The sequence below is a fragment of the Eleutherodactylus coqui genome, chromosome 5, assembly GCF_035609145.1.
Source record: "Eleutherodactylus coqui strain aEleCoq1 chromosome 5, aEleCoq1.hap1, whole genome shotgun sequence".
NCBI lineage: Eukaryota > Metazoa > Chordata > Amphibia > Anura > Eleutherodactylidae > Eleutherodactylus > Eleutherodactylus coqui.
In genome coordinates this window covers 74,886,386-74,903,322 of record NC_089841.1, presented here as the reverse complement: position 1 = coordinate 74,903,322, position 16,937 = coordinate 74,886,386, and the positions used below count along the sequence as shown (strand labels likewise).

The 16,937-nt window shown below is 44.6% G+C and overlaps 1 protein-coding gene across 1 annotated transcript; it reads left to right on the top strand.

Moving 5' to 3' along the window:
• Positions 1–2,290: 2,290 nt before the first annotated feature.
• On the top strand, positions 2,291–13,376 carry LOC136626906 (granzyme A-like). The gene is made up of 5 exons (XM_066601859.1): positions 2,291–2,342; positions 7,779–7,917; positions 9,191–9,329; positions 10,476–10,745; positions 12,940–13,376. Exons 1-5 carry the CDS (start codon positions 2,291–2,293, stop codon positions 13,114–13,116), a joined length of 777 nt encoding a protein of 258 aa, XP_066457956.1. The 3' UTR covers positions 13,117–13,376.
• The last annotated feature ends 3,561 nt before the right edge of the window (positions 13,377–16,937 follow it).

Sequence of the window (16,937 nt, the reverse complement as noted above, 5' to 3'; positions counted from 1 at the left end):
TGCCTCTCTCCTTATCGCGCGGCAGTCGGCTGCGATACACCTGGATCAGGAGTTTGGCCTGTGCCCACACCCTCACTTGGCCCTCCGCGTCCTCGGCCGCGTCCACGTCCTCTAGGCCTACCCCTACCCCTCAGCATGCTGTATTACCAGTGATTTGATTTCCCAGCCAGGAAATAAATTGGCGCAAGCCTGCTGTTAAACTTAGCTGGCTGCGTATGATTTTTGTTTAAGCTCTCCACCCAGCACACACGTACCCAGAACGCTGAGGACTGTCAGAGGCAGGCCAAATAGAATGTTTTCCCTTTTTTTTTAAAGGAAAGGCCCACTGCGTATATTCAATCAATAATAAATGTGTTGTGGCCCTGCAGTGTGTCACAGAACTGCAGTGTTGCAGAGTTATTAACTACAGCAGAGCGGTGATTTCCCAGGCAGGAAATAAATTGGCGCAAACCTGCAGGCCAAATAGAATTTTTTCCCTTTTTTTTAAAGGAAATGCCCACTGCGTATATTCAATCAATAATAAATGTGTTGTGGCCCTGCAAATGTGTCACAGAACTGCAGTGTTGCAGAGTTATTAACTACAGCAGAGCGGTGATTTCCCAGGCAGGAAATAAATTGGCGCAAGCCTGCTGTTAAACTTAGCTGGCTGCGTATGATTTTTTTTACGTTCTCCACCCAGCACACACGTACCCAGAACGCTGAGGACTGTCAGAGGCAGGCCAAATAGAATTTTTTCCCTTTCTTTTAAAGGAAAGGCCCACTGCGTATATTCAATCAATAATAAATGTGTTGTGGCCCTGCAATGTGTCACAGAACTGCAGTGTTGCAGAGTTATTAACTACAGCAGAGCGGTGATTTCCCAGGCAGGAAATAAATTGGCGCAAGCCTGCAGGCCAAATAGAATTTTTTCCCTTTTTTTTAAAGGAAAGGCCCACTGCGTATATTCAATCAATAATAAATGTGTTGTGGCCCTGCAAATGTGTCACAGAACTGCAGTGTTGCAGAGTTATTAACTACAGCAGAGCGGTGATTTCCCAGGCAGGAAATAAATTGGCGCAAGCCTGCAGGCCAAATAGAATTTTTGCCCTTTTTTTTAAAGGAAAGGCCCACTGCATATATTCAATCAATAATAAATGTCTTCTGGCCCTGCCTACACAATTCTGTCCCTGTAGTATTACTGCAGGGCGCAATGCTCTGCACGGCCGATTTTGAAAAAAAAAAAAATGTGCAACACTGCTAACTGCAGCCTTCACACTACTGCACACTGTTAGATGTGGCCCTAAGAAGGACCGTTGGGGTTCTTGAAGCCTACACTAACTCCTAACACTCTCCCTGCCTAACCACCACTTCTGTCCCTGTAGTATTACTGCAGGGCGCAATGCTCTGCACGGCCGATTTGGGAGAAAAAAATGTGCAACACTGCTAACAGCAGCCTCCACACTACTGCACACTGTTAGATGTGGCCCTAAGAAGGACCGTTGGGGTTCTTGAAGCCTACACTAACTCCTAATGCTCTCCCTACAGCAGCTCCGGCACCAGCAGCACTGTCCCTCAGCTATCTCACAAGGCATCTGAGGCGAGCCGCAGGAGGGGCCGACTTTTATACTCGGGTGACATCTGATCTCCCCAGCCACTCACTGCAGGGGGGTGGTATAGGGCTGGAACATCACAGGGGGAAGTTGTAATGCCTTCCCTGTCTTTCAATTGGCCAGAAAAGCGCGCTAACGTCTCAGAGAGGAAACTGAAAGTAACCCGAACATCGCGTGGTACTCATTACGAGTAACGAGCATCCCGAACACGCTAATATTCGCCCGAGCATCAAGCTCGGACGAGTACGTTCGCTCATCTCTAATACTGACCTCTTGGACTAATATAAGAGATTAGCCATTTGAATGCAGTCCAAAGGTCCAAATTTCTAGAGTCAGTCTTTACTCTTTACATTGGGTCATGGTGAAGCATATTTTATTAATAAAGCATGGACTCTTAGTTTACCTTACTGGGTTACAATTGCTCCATTTCTTCCATGAGAACCCTAACTAAAAGTCTTTATAGTCCATGTAACATCCCATATTATACTATATACAGAAAACAAAACTTTGAATCCTCATGAGGTATCAGAGTGCTTCGTGTCAAGCTCTTTTTTCCTTGACGGCGACTTTGGTAATAATGATTTGACTCATAAACCACAGTATGCTGATAGTTCTCAGAAGTCAAACCACAAATGACACTCTCATGGTATATATACAAATGACAGGCTACCCTGCCTGAACTTTTAAGGCAACCCATGAAAATGGAGCGTCTTCTACTGCTATTTGTGTTATCCTTGTTTCATATCAATGGAAGTAAGTAAATATTGTTACATGGATAGTTTAATGGGATTTATTAACGTTCTGCATTCTATATACAGATGTGTCTTTTCTTACATTTTCTCTGGTTGAACATATCCCGAGTTAAGTGGCTTGAGATGACCAGCTGTAAACAAACCACGATTTTGTGATACTTTGTCAGGAGATGTTTATCCTATATGTTTCTACATGCAGACACACAGTGGTTGCATCCGATCAAGAAGTTTGCCACCATGTCCTGATAATGTATTTAATTTGTATTTTTGGATATTAGAGTCTAAATAAATTTGCAAAACATTAAAGGTAGACGACTAGGACACCCTACTGTATGCAGATCTTATTTGGTCCAGCATCTTACATGCTTAACCTTGACAACATACATTCAGGTGTTGGTTCGCCAAGGAGCAGTAATATATGAACATATGTGCGTCTATGCAGTGAAGAGTACATGTAAATGCGTCTTACACAGACTTCAATGTACCTTGTGTCCATATACAGTAATGTAGGATGAAGGGTTTTTAGTAGGGCATTCTGTTCTGCTCATTGTAAAAGATGGATGAAGTTAATTAATGTTATAATGTTTCATTTGTAATTTGCGGTTGTTGAAGATTTAGTACTTGGTCCTTAACTTCTTCATTACCAATACCTAATGCCCACATCAAAATATCATGCTGGGCAAAAAAAGTCCAAAATTCAATTTTTTTCATTTGCTCCATTTTTAATTTGATGTGATGAATTAGCAAAACTAAATTTATGCTAAATAATAATTTTCTCCGACTCCTGTGTATAATGATACCAAATCTGTGAACTTTAATTCCTGTTTTATCATTATACTACCTGGGAACCATGGTCCCCAATTTTATTTTTGAGTGTCTCCTGTCATTAGCTAGTATTTGGGCTCGGTTTGACTACTATGTTTAACACCTTACGTGCCCGAGAGCTGCTCATTTCCGCTCCATGTCACTTCATTAGGATCGAACTGACGAAGCAGCAACCTAATATCTTTACTGGCAGAGAGAACTATACAGTGAGATTTGCCACTAAAGTGAAGGACGTGTATATCTGTCCTAGCTGCACGGCGCATGAACAATTGGGAGGTATATATATAGATGGTGGATGTGAAGGGGTTAATGTGCAAGACTGTATCACTTTTATTATAATAATGCGTTTTACATTGTATACTTTTAAAATAGTTGTTATGGGATGCTACATTTCTCCCATAATCCCTTGCATAATCCCTTGCTCCTCCTGCAAATTAAATATAGCTAGCTACTAGGTGGAGATTGATTAAGGGATTCTTCAGATGACCGTATGCGCAATTGTGCATGCTTCAGCGCAACATATTTGTGCAGTAAATGCAGTTCAGTGAGGTAGGTTTGCGCTCATATCGACGCATAGAAGTGTATTTTTTGCGCATGCAGGTCCAGTTTGCATGCGTGCAACACACCCTCTCCGTGATGTAAAAGGCTGTGTAGCTTACTGAGATCCTGGTTTGTTCTTTTTTTCTGTGGAATTGTGCCGCATATTGCGAAATTGCACAGGCATTGAGTGCGTATCTGCACATCTCCTGTAGCTTTCTATGGGACCCTTGTGGAGAAATACAAATGCACGCAAACATAGAGCAGGTCCTATTTTTTTCTGCACGCGTGAAATGCGCGCATAATATGGAAATGAGAAGGAACCCATTGAAATCAATGGGTTCTATTCTCTGCGAATTGCACAGGCAAATTTTGTGCGTGAAAATATGGTCCTATGAAGAAGCCCTAAAAGCATCTTCATCCGTACTAAAGGTTCGTTCACACATTGTGGCTTTAGTGCAGATTTTCCAGACAGGAAAATCTATACTGAATCGGCAGCACCAAATCCACAGTAAATGTCGTACATTTTTATGTGCATTCACCGCAGATTTCATTCCCTCATCCAGTGAGAATCCAGATCATAAATTGACATACTACAGATTTTAAATCATAGTGCTTGTCAAATTGCAGATTTTCCCTGCAACATATGGTTGGGATTTCCTAAAATACCATCCACACTGCTTGCACTATAAATACTGCAGAGTTTTGCAGCTACAGATGTAGCAGTCATTAACATGACCGACACATTGTGAAAACTCAATCCACAGCATTGTAGTACATTGTGGGCAAGTTATCATAATGCTTTAAATGTCAAGTTAATGTTTGCTACATCTGTAAGTCAGCTGTGAAAAATCCACAGCAGTCCCTACCGTGGGAACATACCCTTGGGTATATTCAGTTTTGCAGTATGCATTGGGTTTCTTAGCATAGACTCTTCCTCAAACTCCGTGGCGGAAATCTGAGGCTTGCACTTTAGTACACCATTGATGTGATTGCGGAATTAGCCTTTTTTCAATGGTCAAATCCACATGCGGATTTTCTGAAGCAGATTTAGTGCGAAATCAACATCAAGAAGTGACATAGCACTTCTTTTTTTGGCCTTGTACACCGTGGCACAGGTTCATATTGAAAGTAATGGGGCACTTAGAAAATGCTGAATTTGATGCAGAATATACACAGATTCTGCTTGCAAATCCACTGCAAAAATCCACCATATGGACATACCCTTAGAGGGCCATGGGTCCATTCTTGTATGATAAAACAGTGTAGCGCTCTACTGCAGTTTTGGTTTCCATTACCATATCAAGAATAGGCCCATCAACTCCTGAGAATTTATTGCTACTCATGTGGGCCAGTCCAACTCTGTCCATAAGGCTGGTAGCTAAACATCTCATTGACATAGAAAAGTCACACTTTAAGGGTCTCGTAGCTAAGACTCTTACCAGTATTAATAACAAACAGGGTTTCTCCATTTATTGTGGCTTACGGAAACCTGTCAGCATGAATAACCTCCTAGGATGCATTCACATATTGCGGTTAAATTGTGCTATTGTTCTACGATAACTGTGAAATAGAGATGAGCGAGCACCAAAATGCTCGGGTGCTCGTTGCTCGAGTCGAGCTTTCAGCAATACTCGAGAGTTCGTTTCAAGTAACGAACGCCATTGAAGTCAATGGGCGACTCGAGCATTTTTGTATATGACCGATGCTCGCTAAGGTTTTCATTTGTGAAAATCTGCAAAACCTAAGAAAGTGATGGAAACGACACAGAAACGGATAGGGCAGGCGAGGGGCAACATGCTGGGCTGCATCTCAAGTTCCCAGGTCCCACTATTAAGCCACAATAGCGGCAAGAGTGGGCCCCCCCCCCCCCAACAATTTTTGCTTTTGACAAACCCTCATTAGCAAGGCACACCTTAGCTAAGCACCACACTACCTCCAACCAAGCACAAGCACTGCCTGCGGGACACTCCGCTGCCTCTTCTCCTGGGTTACATGCTGCCCAACCCCCCTGCAAAAGTGCCCCTGCGCAGCCTTCAGCTGCCCTCATGCCACACGATCGCTTCATAGCCACACCACCCTCCTGTCTATTTCTAAGTGCGTCTGCCGTGAGGAGGAACCGGAGGCACACACTGCAAAGGGTTGGCACGGCTAGGCAGCGACCCTCTTTGAAAGGGGGGGGGGCGATAGCCCACAATGCTGTTGAGAATTGATAATAGATTGACGTTCCATCTTCATTCCAATCCTGGGCCACCTCCGTCAGGAGCTGCAAACGTGGGCATAAAGGGGACTCCGCTGCCAGCCCAGCACTTCTACACATCTCCACAATGCAGCAATACTCTTTGTGGGAAGTATGTGAGCGGGCCCTGGGTCAGCCTCTGTCCCAGCAAACACCTTGTGTGGCCCAAGGTGCTGCGAGAGACAGCAATGGGGACTCCATGTGTCCACACACTACTCATTGTGTTTGGGTGTCGGATACCTCATCGACAACGCAAGGGGTAAACCATCTGCTCTCTGCACCCTACCCAAGTCTGTCAGTGTTTTGGGGACAGACAGGTAAAACACCGCTATGGGAAGTCTGTGTGCGCCCACAGCATGGGTGGCTCCCAGGAACCCACAGACGGTACGTAAAGAAATCCCATTGCAGTGCCCCGGATAGCTGTGGTAACGTGAGAGAAAATACATGTTGACCTCAGCCAACAATCCATGCCCTAGTTAGTCAGGGTTTTTTTTAGGGCCAGATAGGTAGAACACTGCGATGGGAAGACTTAGTGCACCCATGGTATACACAGACCCCTGTAATATTCCTGTAGCAAAGGTATAAGCGGACCCCAGTAACAGTTATGCAAAAAGGCCCAGCTGGCTAACAGTGAGCCACTACAACTCCCAGCAGCCACGCAATAAAATGCACACGGTCACAGGTAGCCCTAAGAAGGAGTTTTTTTCAGATTTTTTTGAAAAAGCCAACAGCCTAGATAGCGTGTATATGTCTTTTCCTTATATCAGCGGCTGTGGCCATACGCTGTGCGTGAAGTTGACAGGGCGCACAAAATGATGCAATTATTGGCCTGCACTTGGAGGTTCACAGCGGTTATGTAACGCAGACTGTAGGCCGAAAAAATTATACGCTAGGCTCAGAAAGGCCTAGCTGGCTAATAGTGAGCCACTACAACTCCCAGCAGCCACGCAGTAAAATGCACACGGTCACAGGTAGCCCTAAGCAGGAGCTTTTTTGGGGTACTTGTAGACAGGATTCTACACTAGCACTGTCCCTGCCTCACCAGTACTGCCCCTATACTCTGTATAATTGGCTGCAGACTGAGAACGCAATAGCCTGCAGAGCCCAAGATGAAAAAAAAAAAATTGTGCAAAACTGCTCCCAGCAGCCACAACAGTAATGCACACGGTCAGATGTGGCCCTAAGAAGGACCGTTGGGGTTCTTGCAGACGCAAACAGTAGCCTAACCCTCTCCCTATAGCAGGAACAGCACTCTCCCTAATCTCTGCCAGCGTGTGTCTGAGGCGAGCCGCGAGCGGGACTGATTTAAATACTCGGCGGTCACCTGATCTCGCCAGCCACTCACTGCAGGGGGGGTGGGATAGGGCTGGAACGTCACAGGAGGAAGTTGTAATGCCTTCCCTGCATGTCTATTGGCCAGAAAATTGCGCAAAACATGCAGGGAAAGAAATGGAATTGACTCGAGTACTGCGTGGTGCTCGTCTCAGGTAACGAGCATCTCGAGTACCCTAATACTCGAGCGAGCATCAAGCTCGGACGAGTACGTTCGCTCATCTCTGCTGTGAAACAATTTTGACGCAAATTCACAAAGACTGCAGCATTTGATGTCTAAATGCATCCTGTCTATAAGTCCTATTCATTTAGAAAGAGTGGAGTTGTTTAATGGATGGCAATCACCAGGGACTGGAATCCTTCTATTCTCCAGCTGGCATTAATGTGATCCCTCATTGTAACCATTGGCTTCAGTCTAGAACATTCCATATTGCCACCTGCTTCACAAATTGGTATTAATTTATCCATTCCATAGTAATTTGCAATATGCATCCTCATCCACAGATTTCTGCACGGAGATTATTGGAGGCAAAGAGGCTGCTCCACACTCCAGACCGTACATGGCTTTTCTAAAGCTTAAGGGCTCCTGTGGAGGGGCATTGGTTAAACCAAATTGGATTTTAACTGCTGCTCATTGTAAAGTGTAAGTATGGGTACCCTACCTTGAAAAACACTGCCAGTAGCACTTTAAAGGGGGTTATCAAGGTAGAGAAAAACTTTCTTGATCCATACCAGGTAGAGCAGTGCTGGCGCCTCAACTTCCGACGCAGTTCAGAGAGCGGGTCATGTGGTATGGATGCTTCCTCCCCTCTTGCCGTTGGTGGCATCATTGAAGTTGGCTGTCTAACTGGCTCATTTCTCTGTATTGGCCATGACAGATACAAGGGCTTGGTTATTTATTGTAATGAACCAGTCAACCAACCTCCTACAGTGACGTCACCAACAATGAAATTATACAACAGGACATAGTCAGCATAACAGACTGAGGTTGGGGCATGCAATGGGGTAAATCAGGCTGGAGGTCCGGGCAATAGCAATCAGACAAGATGTAGTCTGAAAGCCGGCCAAAGTTGGGACAGGCAGAGCTTGAGACAGCGGGTTATACATGTTTCAATATTAGTGACCCATTTTCTGATAGTAAGTTTGCTTTTCATATTAACACATAATAATAATAATCTTTATTTGTATAGCGCCAACTTATTCCACAAGACATGTGACTATGTAAACATATAATATCAATTGTAGTTCATTCCACATTATGAATTATATAAAGAAAAAACGGATCTGAATTCTGAAGCCCCAATAATGAATAGTTATTAATAGTTGATGCTGAAGCCCCTGCAGGCAAACTGTAACATAGTATTGCTTGTCAGTAGTGATGAGCGAGCATACTCTCTAAGGGCAATTACTCGATCGAGCATTGCCCTTAGCGAGTACCTGCCCGCTCGGGAGCACAGATTCGGCTGCCGGCGGCGCAGGAGAGCGGGGAGGAACAGAGGGGAGATCTCTCTCTCCCTCTCTCCCCCCTGCTCCCCTCTGCTGACTGCCGCAACTCACATGTCACCCATTCCGGCACCCGAACCTTTTCTTCCGAGTGGGGAGATACTCGCTAAGGGCAATGCTCGATTGAGCAAATGTCCTTAGCGAGTATGCTTGCTCATCTCTACTTGTCAGCCATTCAAGTAAATGGTCATCAATGGTCAAGCCGTCTCTGCCAGTGCATCTTTACACTCTAGCTCATAGAGTGTAAAGACTTTCCCCCATGACATCAATATGCCCTAATAGAGCTTATGCAAAGGAATTGTCTTAGTGAGCCATCCCCTCTATAAATATATGATGATATTGATGGCTGACTGAATTTTTAATTTGCTATAAAATGAGTCTAACTGGTTGGATTTTCTAATTTTTCTTATCAGGGCAAATGATTCATATGCTATACTAGGGGCACACAACCTGAAAGATACTCATGAGCAACAGAAAATAGGAATTAAAAGAGGTATTCAGCACCCCTGTTTTGATGAGGCTCTCAAAATCAATGATATTCAACTTTTACAGGTAAGAATTAAAACTATGAGATGTGGGTAAGTCAATGCTCAAAAACAGAGGACCAAAACTGTAGGGTGACTTAAAAGCATCCTTATCTACTCTGCCCGATTGTCTGGGAGGTTGCTAAAAAAAAAAAAGAAAGACCGCCCAGACTAATGGAGGAGTAGGCAATGTTCATGGGTGCTGCAAACGTATGCTGGAAAGCAGCGCTACATGAACATATTGTGTGCAACGGATCATTGTATCACACTCAGTCCAACTGTACATCTAAAGGGGGTTTCATGTGTGAAAAAAAAGAGGTGGCTTCTAAAAAGAGGGCGTTTATATGCAAAAAAGATTTTGCAGTGCAGTCAAAGATTTCAGAAAGTTGACAAGTATAGTTAAAACTCAGCTGGACATCTATAACAAGCTGATGTTTGTTATTTTGCACAGAAGACATATTAACCTAGTTTCCATCATCTTGAAAGTCAGTATTAGAGATGAGCGAGCGTACTCGCTAAGGCAAATTACTCGAGCAGTATTGCCATTTTCGAGTACATGCCCGCTCGTGCCAAAAGATTTAGGGGGTGGCACTCCCACTTGCTCACTCCTGCAACTCACTGCTCATCCCCGCGCAGATAGGCACGTTCTGCGAATCGTTGTGTCCTATACTTTATCGGACATCCGCATAAAAAGCAGACATGTGACCGATCCCATTGGGATGCATTTGGTCTATAGATCTACAGATCGCAAGCGCGTCTGCAGATCGGACCAAAAAACGGTCGTGTGACCAAGGCCTAAGGGTGTTTTCTAGTGAAATATGTTATCATTGGGGTTTGACTCCCCCACAGCCCCCACAATTATCAGAACAAGGGACTGTTCTTCTCCATTGTGCCCCTTAAATATCTATCTAGGCACAGCAGGACACTTGTACTTGCAGTTGGGACTGATAATGCATTCAAGTGCTGATCATGTGGAACCTGGAGGTTCGACCTCCATCAATCACACATCTTGAAGGGAGGCCGACAATGGATGTTTTGGAAAATCCCTCTAAAATTTTAAAAGTAGTTCCTACAGTGGAGTCAAAACCCAATACTACAAGTCAGCAGTGCTAAGCACCATACTAGCCGTATTCTATGTGGTCAGTCTGCATACTGCATATCTGTTCTTTTTCAGTTGGAGAAACCTGCAAAGTTGAACAAGTTTGTTGCCGTTATTGCATTACCAAAAGGAGAGGAGAAAATTGCAGGAAAACTGTGTAGCGTGGCTGGGTGGGGACAGACTGATCCGAAGAAAAAGGTACTATCAGAAGTCCTCCGAGAAGCTAATCTGACTACTGTGGACAATGACGTCTGCAAGAAAAAATACAACAAAATAAATCAAGTTATAACCAACAGCATGGTGTGTGCCGGGCCACTTAAAAAGCGTAAAGATGACACATGTCCGGTAAGTAATGCTATATGTAGGTGCATATATATTGTATAGTGCCCCAAGTTACTGTGAAGTCTATGATATTTCATGGTTTTATATTGTTAGGCTCCTGTCCACGGACGATAGTGCATTGCGTTACTCGCGGTGATAATCCAGCCTGGAGTAAAGCAGTGCATGCTTTGCATAGCGTTGCTATGGAAAGCGCAGCCCCCTGTCCACAAGCAGAAACTCATACTGATTCTCTGCTCCTGGGGTCTCAAATCGCAGCATGCCGCGATTTGCCGCGATTCTCCGACATGAGCCTATCTATCAGATATCAGATAGGCTCACCGCGGAAAGCTGACAGTGCTCCCCCCTCCTCCCCCACGGTGGAATATTGCTAGTGATATTCCGCCTCGGCCATGGACAGGGGGCCTTAAAGAGATTGTCCAGTTGTAAACTATCGATGATCTTGCAGCAACACAGATGTAGGAGGTATTAAGCAGCGGGGAAGAAATGAGATGGTCGTCACGGGGGCTCTACTGCTTCTCCTGGCAGCTGGTAAAAAATGGTGGTCTACTGGGATGAGCTACAACAGTGGTAAAAATAATAAATAAAACAATAAAATAGGCAGCTGGTATAGCCTGATACCCGCAAAGTCGGATAGGGTAAGATGTTAGTTGTCGTGACGCCAGTTCGTATGTGGATAGGGACCCATTCCGGACCAAAATAATAAATATAAAAATAGTAGAAATAAACAATAATGGGGTAAGTAGTCCGCCCACGGCTCCTAATCCCAGGATTAGCCAGTAAATTGGATGAGATTTTACAAAAATCTCGTCCACATGCTGTGGCCAATCCGCACGAAAACTGACGTGCGGAGCGGAATTCAATTCCGCGGCATGTCAATTCTTTTCTCGTTTCCACAGCGGCCTCTCTCCTCTCTATGGGGAGAGAAATCACAGCGGAATGCCGACGGCGAAGCCGCTCCAAAACCCGCGGCTAAAGGCTGCAGGTTTTGAATTTGCGCTTTTCCAGCTGAATACTCGTGGTTTTCGGTGCGGCCATTCCGCGAGAATTCCATTTAAATTCCACCCCGTGTGAACCCAGCCTTAGTGTGGTACCTCAGTGCAGTATGTTGATGATGGGAAGGGACTCCAGGAAGCAGACTTTAGATAATGAAAACAATTTATCTCTTCATTGCAGGGAGAGACGGTACTTGCTTCTCAATTACATTGCATTCAATTAAAGTAGATGATGAATAGAAATTACACTTCATACATTGATGAACTTGAATTACACTCCCAGACACTGATTACTTTTGACCTCTTTTCAGGGGACTGACATTAACTTCCAGCTTTTCTCCCTGGCTTTGTCTAATGCATTAAAGATGACTGACTAACTTGATTTTACTTTCTATCCTTCGCTGTTCTTTCTCTCTTTTTGTCCTCTCGCGGCCACTACAGGAGAGGAGACTTCCGCTCCAAATACACAGAGGTCGGAGCGGAAGCCTCTCCTCTATTTCTTGAACTACAATGTAGTGGCCGGCGCTTGAAAGTGCAGGCAGAGCTCCCATTGATTTCAATGACAGCCATGCCTCCAGTTACAAGTGCCGCAGAGGCTTACGCTCCAACCTCTGTGTTATTGCGACGCTGACAGCATGCGCCCACTCAACTGATCGGTCGGGGTCAACTATTGATCACCTATTCTGATGATCAGTCATCAATAGTATTTCCCTGGAAAATCCATTTAACTGGTCACCTTGCAGGGAGGGACATGTGCATATGATAGATGAACGGTAGAGCATTGCAGTGCAGAGTTTGTCTTGGTCAGCCCAGACCGAGCTTACAAAACTACGGTCATTGATGGTCATTGACCTGTTGTGTCGCACAAATAGACACAGGCTCCTACTTCTCTGCGGCTTTTTAAACTTTGCAAATTAACTTGTCCGTGTTATTGGCCCAATGAAAGTGCCAATCCAGCACTGTTAACTCCTTGCTGACCCTGGGTCTTGTCACTTTAGCAGCACCAAACACTCTCCTCCTTCCTGCGTTCTACTAGGATAGGTACTGAACCATTTAGTACAAACAAGACTGTTTCCATTCACTGACTACAAGCACAGATCCTGAGCACTAAACATGCAGGCAGGTAATAGCAGCTTACAAATGTCAATTGTCTGTTCAGCCTTTACAATGAGCATGCAATGAATGTGTTATATGATTTGTTGCAGGGTGATTCCGGTGGTCCGTTGCTCTGTGATAAAAAATATGTGGGCATTACCTCATTTGGACCCCGTATTTGTGGCGATCCAAAGTTTCCAGGTGTCTACACACGACTAACAGAGAGTTATCTTAGGTGGATCCGAACTACAATCGGGGGCGACTATTCTAAAACAATTACAAAATAATGTAATTCTCCAGAAAATGAGAGTTGGAATTGATCCAACGGGGCGGCTGCTCCACTTTTACTTTGCATCAGTTTTAGGAAATAACCCTCTATTGAGTGCATTCGCAGATTCTATGCTTCTAACTATCAGTATACTGGCGCTCATGTAGATACCATAATAAGCAAATGCAGCAATAATGTCAGAAAACAGACTGTATGTAGGATTATATATATATATATCACCATTATATTAATTAGCTGCATCCACATCCACAGTTTGCTTAAAAGGGTTGTCTAAAAATGTAAGATTCTTCTATCAAATCTACTATAATAAAGAAATAACCAATACTCACTAGTTGAATCCCAGTTGCTCCAGCAGTAGGGACGGTTCCCGTACACCAACATAACGGCTGCAGTCAATTATTGGCCTCAGTGTGATACTAGCATGTACTGCATGCAACTGTTCGGGCCAGTGATTGGCTCCAGTGGTCACTTGGGTGTCTCGGCACGTCCTCACTAAAACCATGTATACAAAGTCTGGCGGGACCATACCTGGTGCTGGCGTGTTGGGGGATGTAAGAGGCGGGTATTGGTTATTTTGCTATTGTAGCATATTTCCTGGTTTGTACGTTTTGTTTTTTTTATATTCCCGGACAACCCCTTTAAACATATCTTCACCAAAAATGTCTCAAGTCCTTTAAAGTACAACAGCATGTTGGTACCAGAGCTGCATGATCCACCGAAGAAAGTGACTTGGAATGCCCACACATAGTTTATATAGAACAATTGTGCATCTACTTCACATAGTAATAGACTCCAGCAGTACATGATCTGGTTAATGTCAATGTTATACCGACCTCATGGGCTCTGTCCTTATGGTAGACCCTGCGGTGGTCCTCGAAGAGCCTATGATAAGCCAGGCTAAACCTGGTTGCTTTTGCTTAGTAATATACAAGATTAAAGCTTCTTATAAATGATCTTCTCTTTGTGTTTTATGCCTCAGGATGTGAAGATTTATTATAAACAGATGCAAACCGCAATACCTGCAATAAACATGATTTTGAGCCTTGTCATTTATTTTTCAATGAGTAGACTTCTCACTTCTGTACTACGCAAGTGACTTCTAGCCTTAATGGTTTAATCATCGTATCAAATGACAGCTCTATCCTTTTTAAATACCTTCTCTTAGGTATGTGAACAGTTAAGTAAGCATCTTGTCCTGGGTGTGGACAACTAAACAAGTGTACGGCTTTGAGTATCTCGAGAGTTTAACAGGTCGATGGCTTTACGGGAAACATGTTCTCTTGATCTATGGGTGTCCCAACAATCAAATCCCCACCGATCAGCCACTTATCCCGTACCCTGTGAATAGGGAATAGGTTTGCCCTATAGTTATGCCCCTGCTGAGGAGTATAAAAAATATATTCCCCAAATTCTGTCCCCTTTCCCCCTAACAGCACCATAATTCAGTTCATGGTGCTGTAGGGAGGTGACAGGTTCCCTTTAAGGCAGAACGCCATGTTTACGAAGATCCTAAAGGATTTATCCCAAAATCAACTTTTGTCACAGGTTAGGTGATAAAAGTCTGATCGGTTGGGGGGCTAACTACTGACACCCCCACCCATCCCAAGAACAGGAGTCCTGTGTCCCCCTCTAATCCTCACTGAAGGCTCTCAGAGGTAGGACCCTCACTGATTAGACTTTTATCACCTACCACGTGAACAGGTGGTAAAAGTCAATTTTGGAAAAACCACTTTTTCGAATGTGTCAGAAAAGTGGTGGTGTTTCAAGATTGCACACAGCACAACTGGTTTGTCAATATCCTATCGCTCTACCGGTTAGGTCTTACCTGATATTATATTTAGCTCTTACTACATTCAGCAAGGTCCATGGAGTTGTACCCTCTGTGGACGTAACTAACTAGGTAAATAGCAGATGGAGCAGCAACTATGTGACCCGACATAGGGAGACAACAGTAATATAAATGGCACATGGAATGTAAGGGGCCCTAATACAGATTAATATTGATAAGAATTAGAATCTTTATAGAGCACCAACATATTTCACAGCACTTTATAAATCAGAGGATAGATGTACAGACAAAATGTACAGTATTAGGCCTTAGTCAGACGGGCGTTTTTTCGCGCGATTTGCGGATCGCATGACGGATGCGCATCCGCAAATCGCGTGACCGGTGCCCGAAAATCTGCTCCTAGCCGCGTTTCATTAGAAACGGGCCGGAGCTGTCCAGCGCATTGCATTCAATGGAGCCGGCAATACAGCGCTGAGCCAATCAGGGGGCAGGTCTGACTCACACCCCCTTCACACCCACTGCAGGCCGGCCGCGCGGAACTCCGGCTGCCGGGAGCAGGTGAGTATGTATATTTTTTTTATTTTAACACTTTTCTGGATGAATTGCAGGTTAGGGCTTATATATTTAAGCCCTTCCTGACAATTCATCCCGCGCACGCCGGCAGCCCATTGCTTTCAATCGAGCCGGCTGTATTCCCGGCTCCATTGAATTAAATGGGCAAACATCGTTCTTCTCTGCCACAGCTGTTACAGCTGTGGCAAAGAAGAATGATTTGTCTAGTATATGCTCTCAATGGGGTCGGCGCTGCTGCCGCCGGCCCCATTGAGCGCATATAGAGAAGAGAACAGGAATCGCAGATCGCAGATAGGTGCGATCTGCGATTTCTGTTCTATAATTTATCGGACGAGCGCATAAAAAGCGCTCATGTGTCCGATACCATTGCAAAGCAATGGTTTTAAAAAATCGCCGGACGCATGCGCATGCGCAAATCGCGTGAAAAAACGCCCGTCTGACTAAGGCCTTAAACTAATAAACAATCTGAACAGTAGAAATAAGGACCCTGCTCACAAGAGCTTACAATAGAAGTGAGGGCCCTGCTCACAAGAGCTTACAATAGAAGTGAGGGCCCTGCTCACAAGAGCTTACAATAGAAGTGAGGGCCCTGCTCACAAGAGCTTACAATAGAAGTGAGGGCCCTGCTCACAAGAGCTTACAATAGAAGTGAGGGCCCTGCTCACAAGAGCTTACAATAGAAGTGAGGGTCCTGCTCACAAGAGCTTACAATAGAAGTGAGGGCCCTGCTCACAAGAGCTTACAATCTACAAGGAAATAGGGGTGACACAAGGGATACAAATGTAGTAAAGTTTGATTCGACTCATAACACGTTGACAACTTTCTGTGCCAAAGGTTGTTTACTCTTTTCATTTTCATATGCCCCCTGCCCCAAACTTCAGTTACTGCGGCACCGGTGTGCCCCTTCAACGCTCCAGTGCCACAGCATCTGACAGGTGTCATCACCCGGTCTTCTGGTCCAGTAATGTCCCATAAATATATTGTGTGGAGTTCTAATGTAGAAGCCCCAGCATGTTTATGGGACGTCACTGATGAAATTCCCGTTGGGTCTCCTATTGGCTGTAGCAGTCATATGGGAAAACAAACACATGATCACTGCTGCCAAAGTATCAACAAGCCACAGGAGGACTACAGTGGCGGAGCAGCACAGTAGTGGAGAGGTAAGTATTATTATTTTTTTTTATCTGTCATCCCCTCCACTATCGCCAATGTTATTATAACATTTCTCTAAATCCCGTTCCCCACGCACTAACATAATAAACCAGCATATATTCACCTCTGCTCTTGCTGTGTACTGCGCCGCTGCTCCGGGTCTCCCTTCTGACTTTATGTTTACAGACTGCCTCAGCCTGTTTACGGGACATCACAGGCTTTGCAGCCAATAACAGAGCCCAGCAATCAATTGTTGAGCTCCGTTATTGGCTGCAGCGTCTGGGACATCCCATAAACTGAACGGG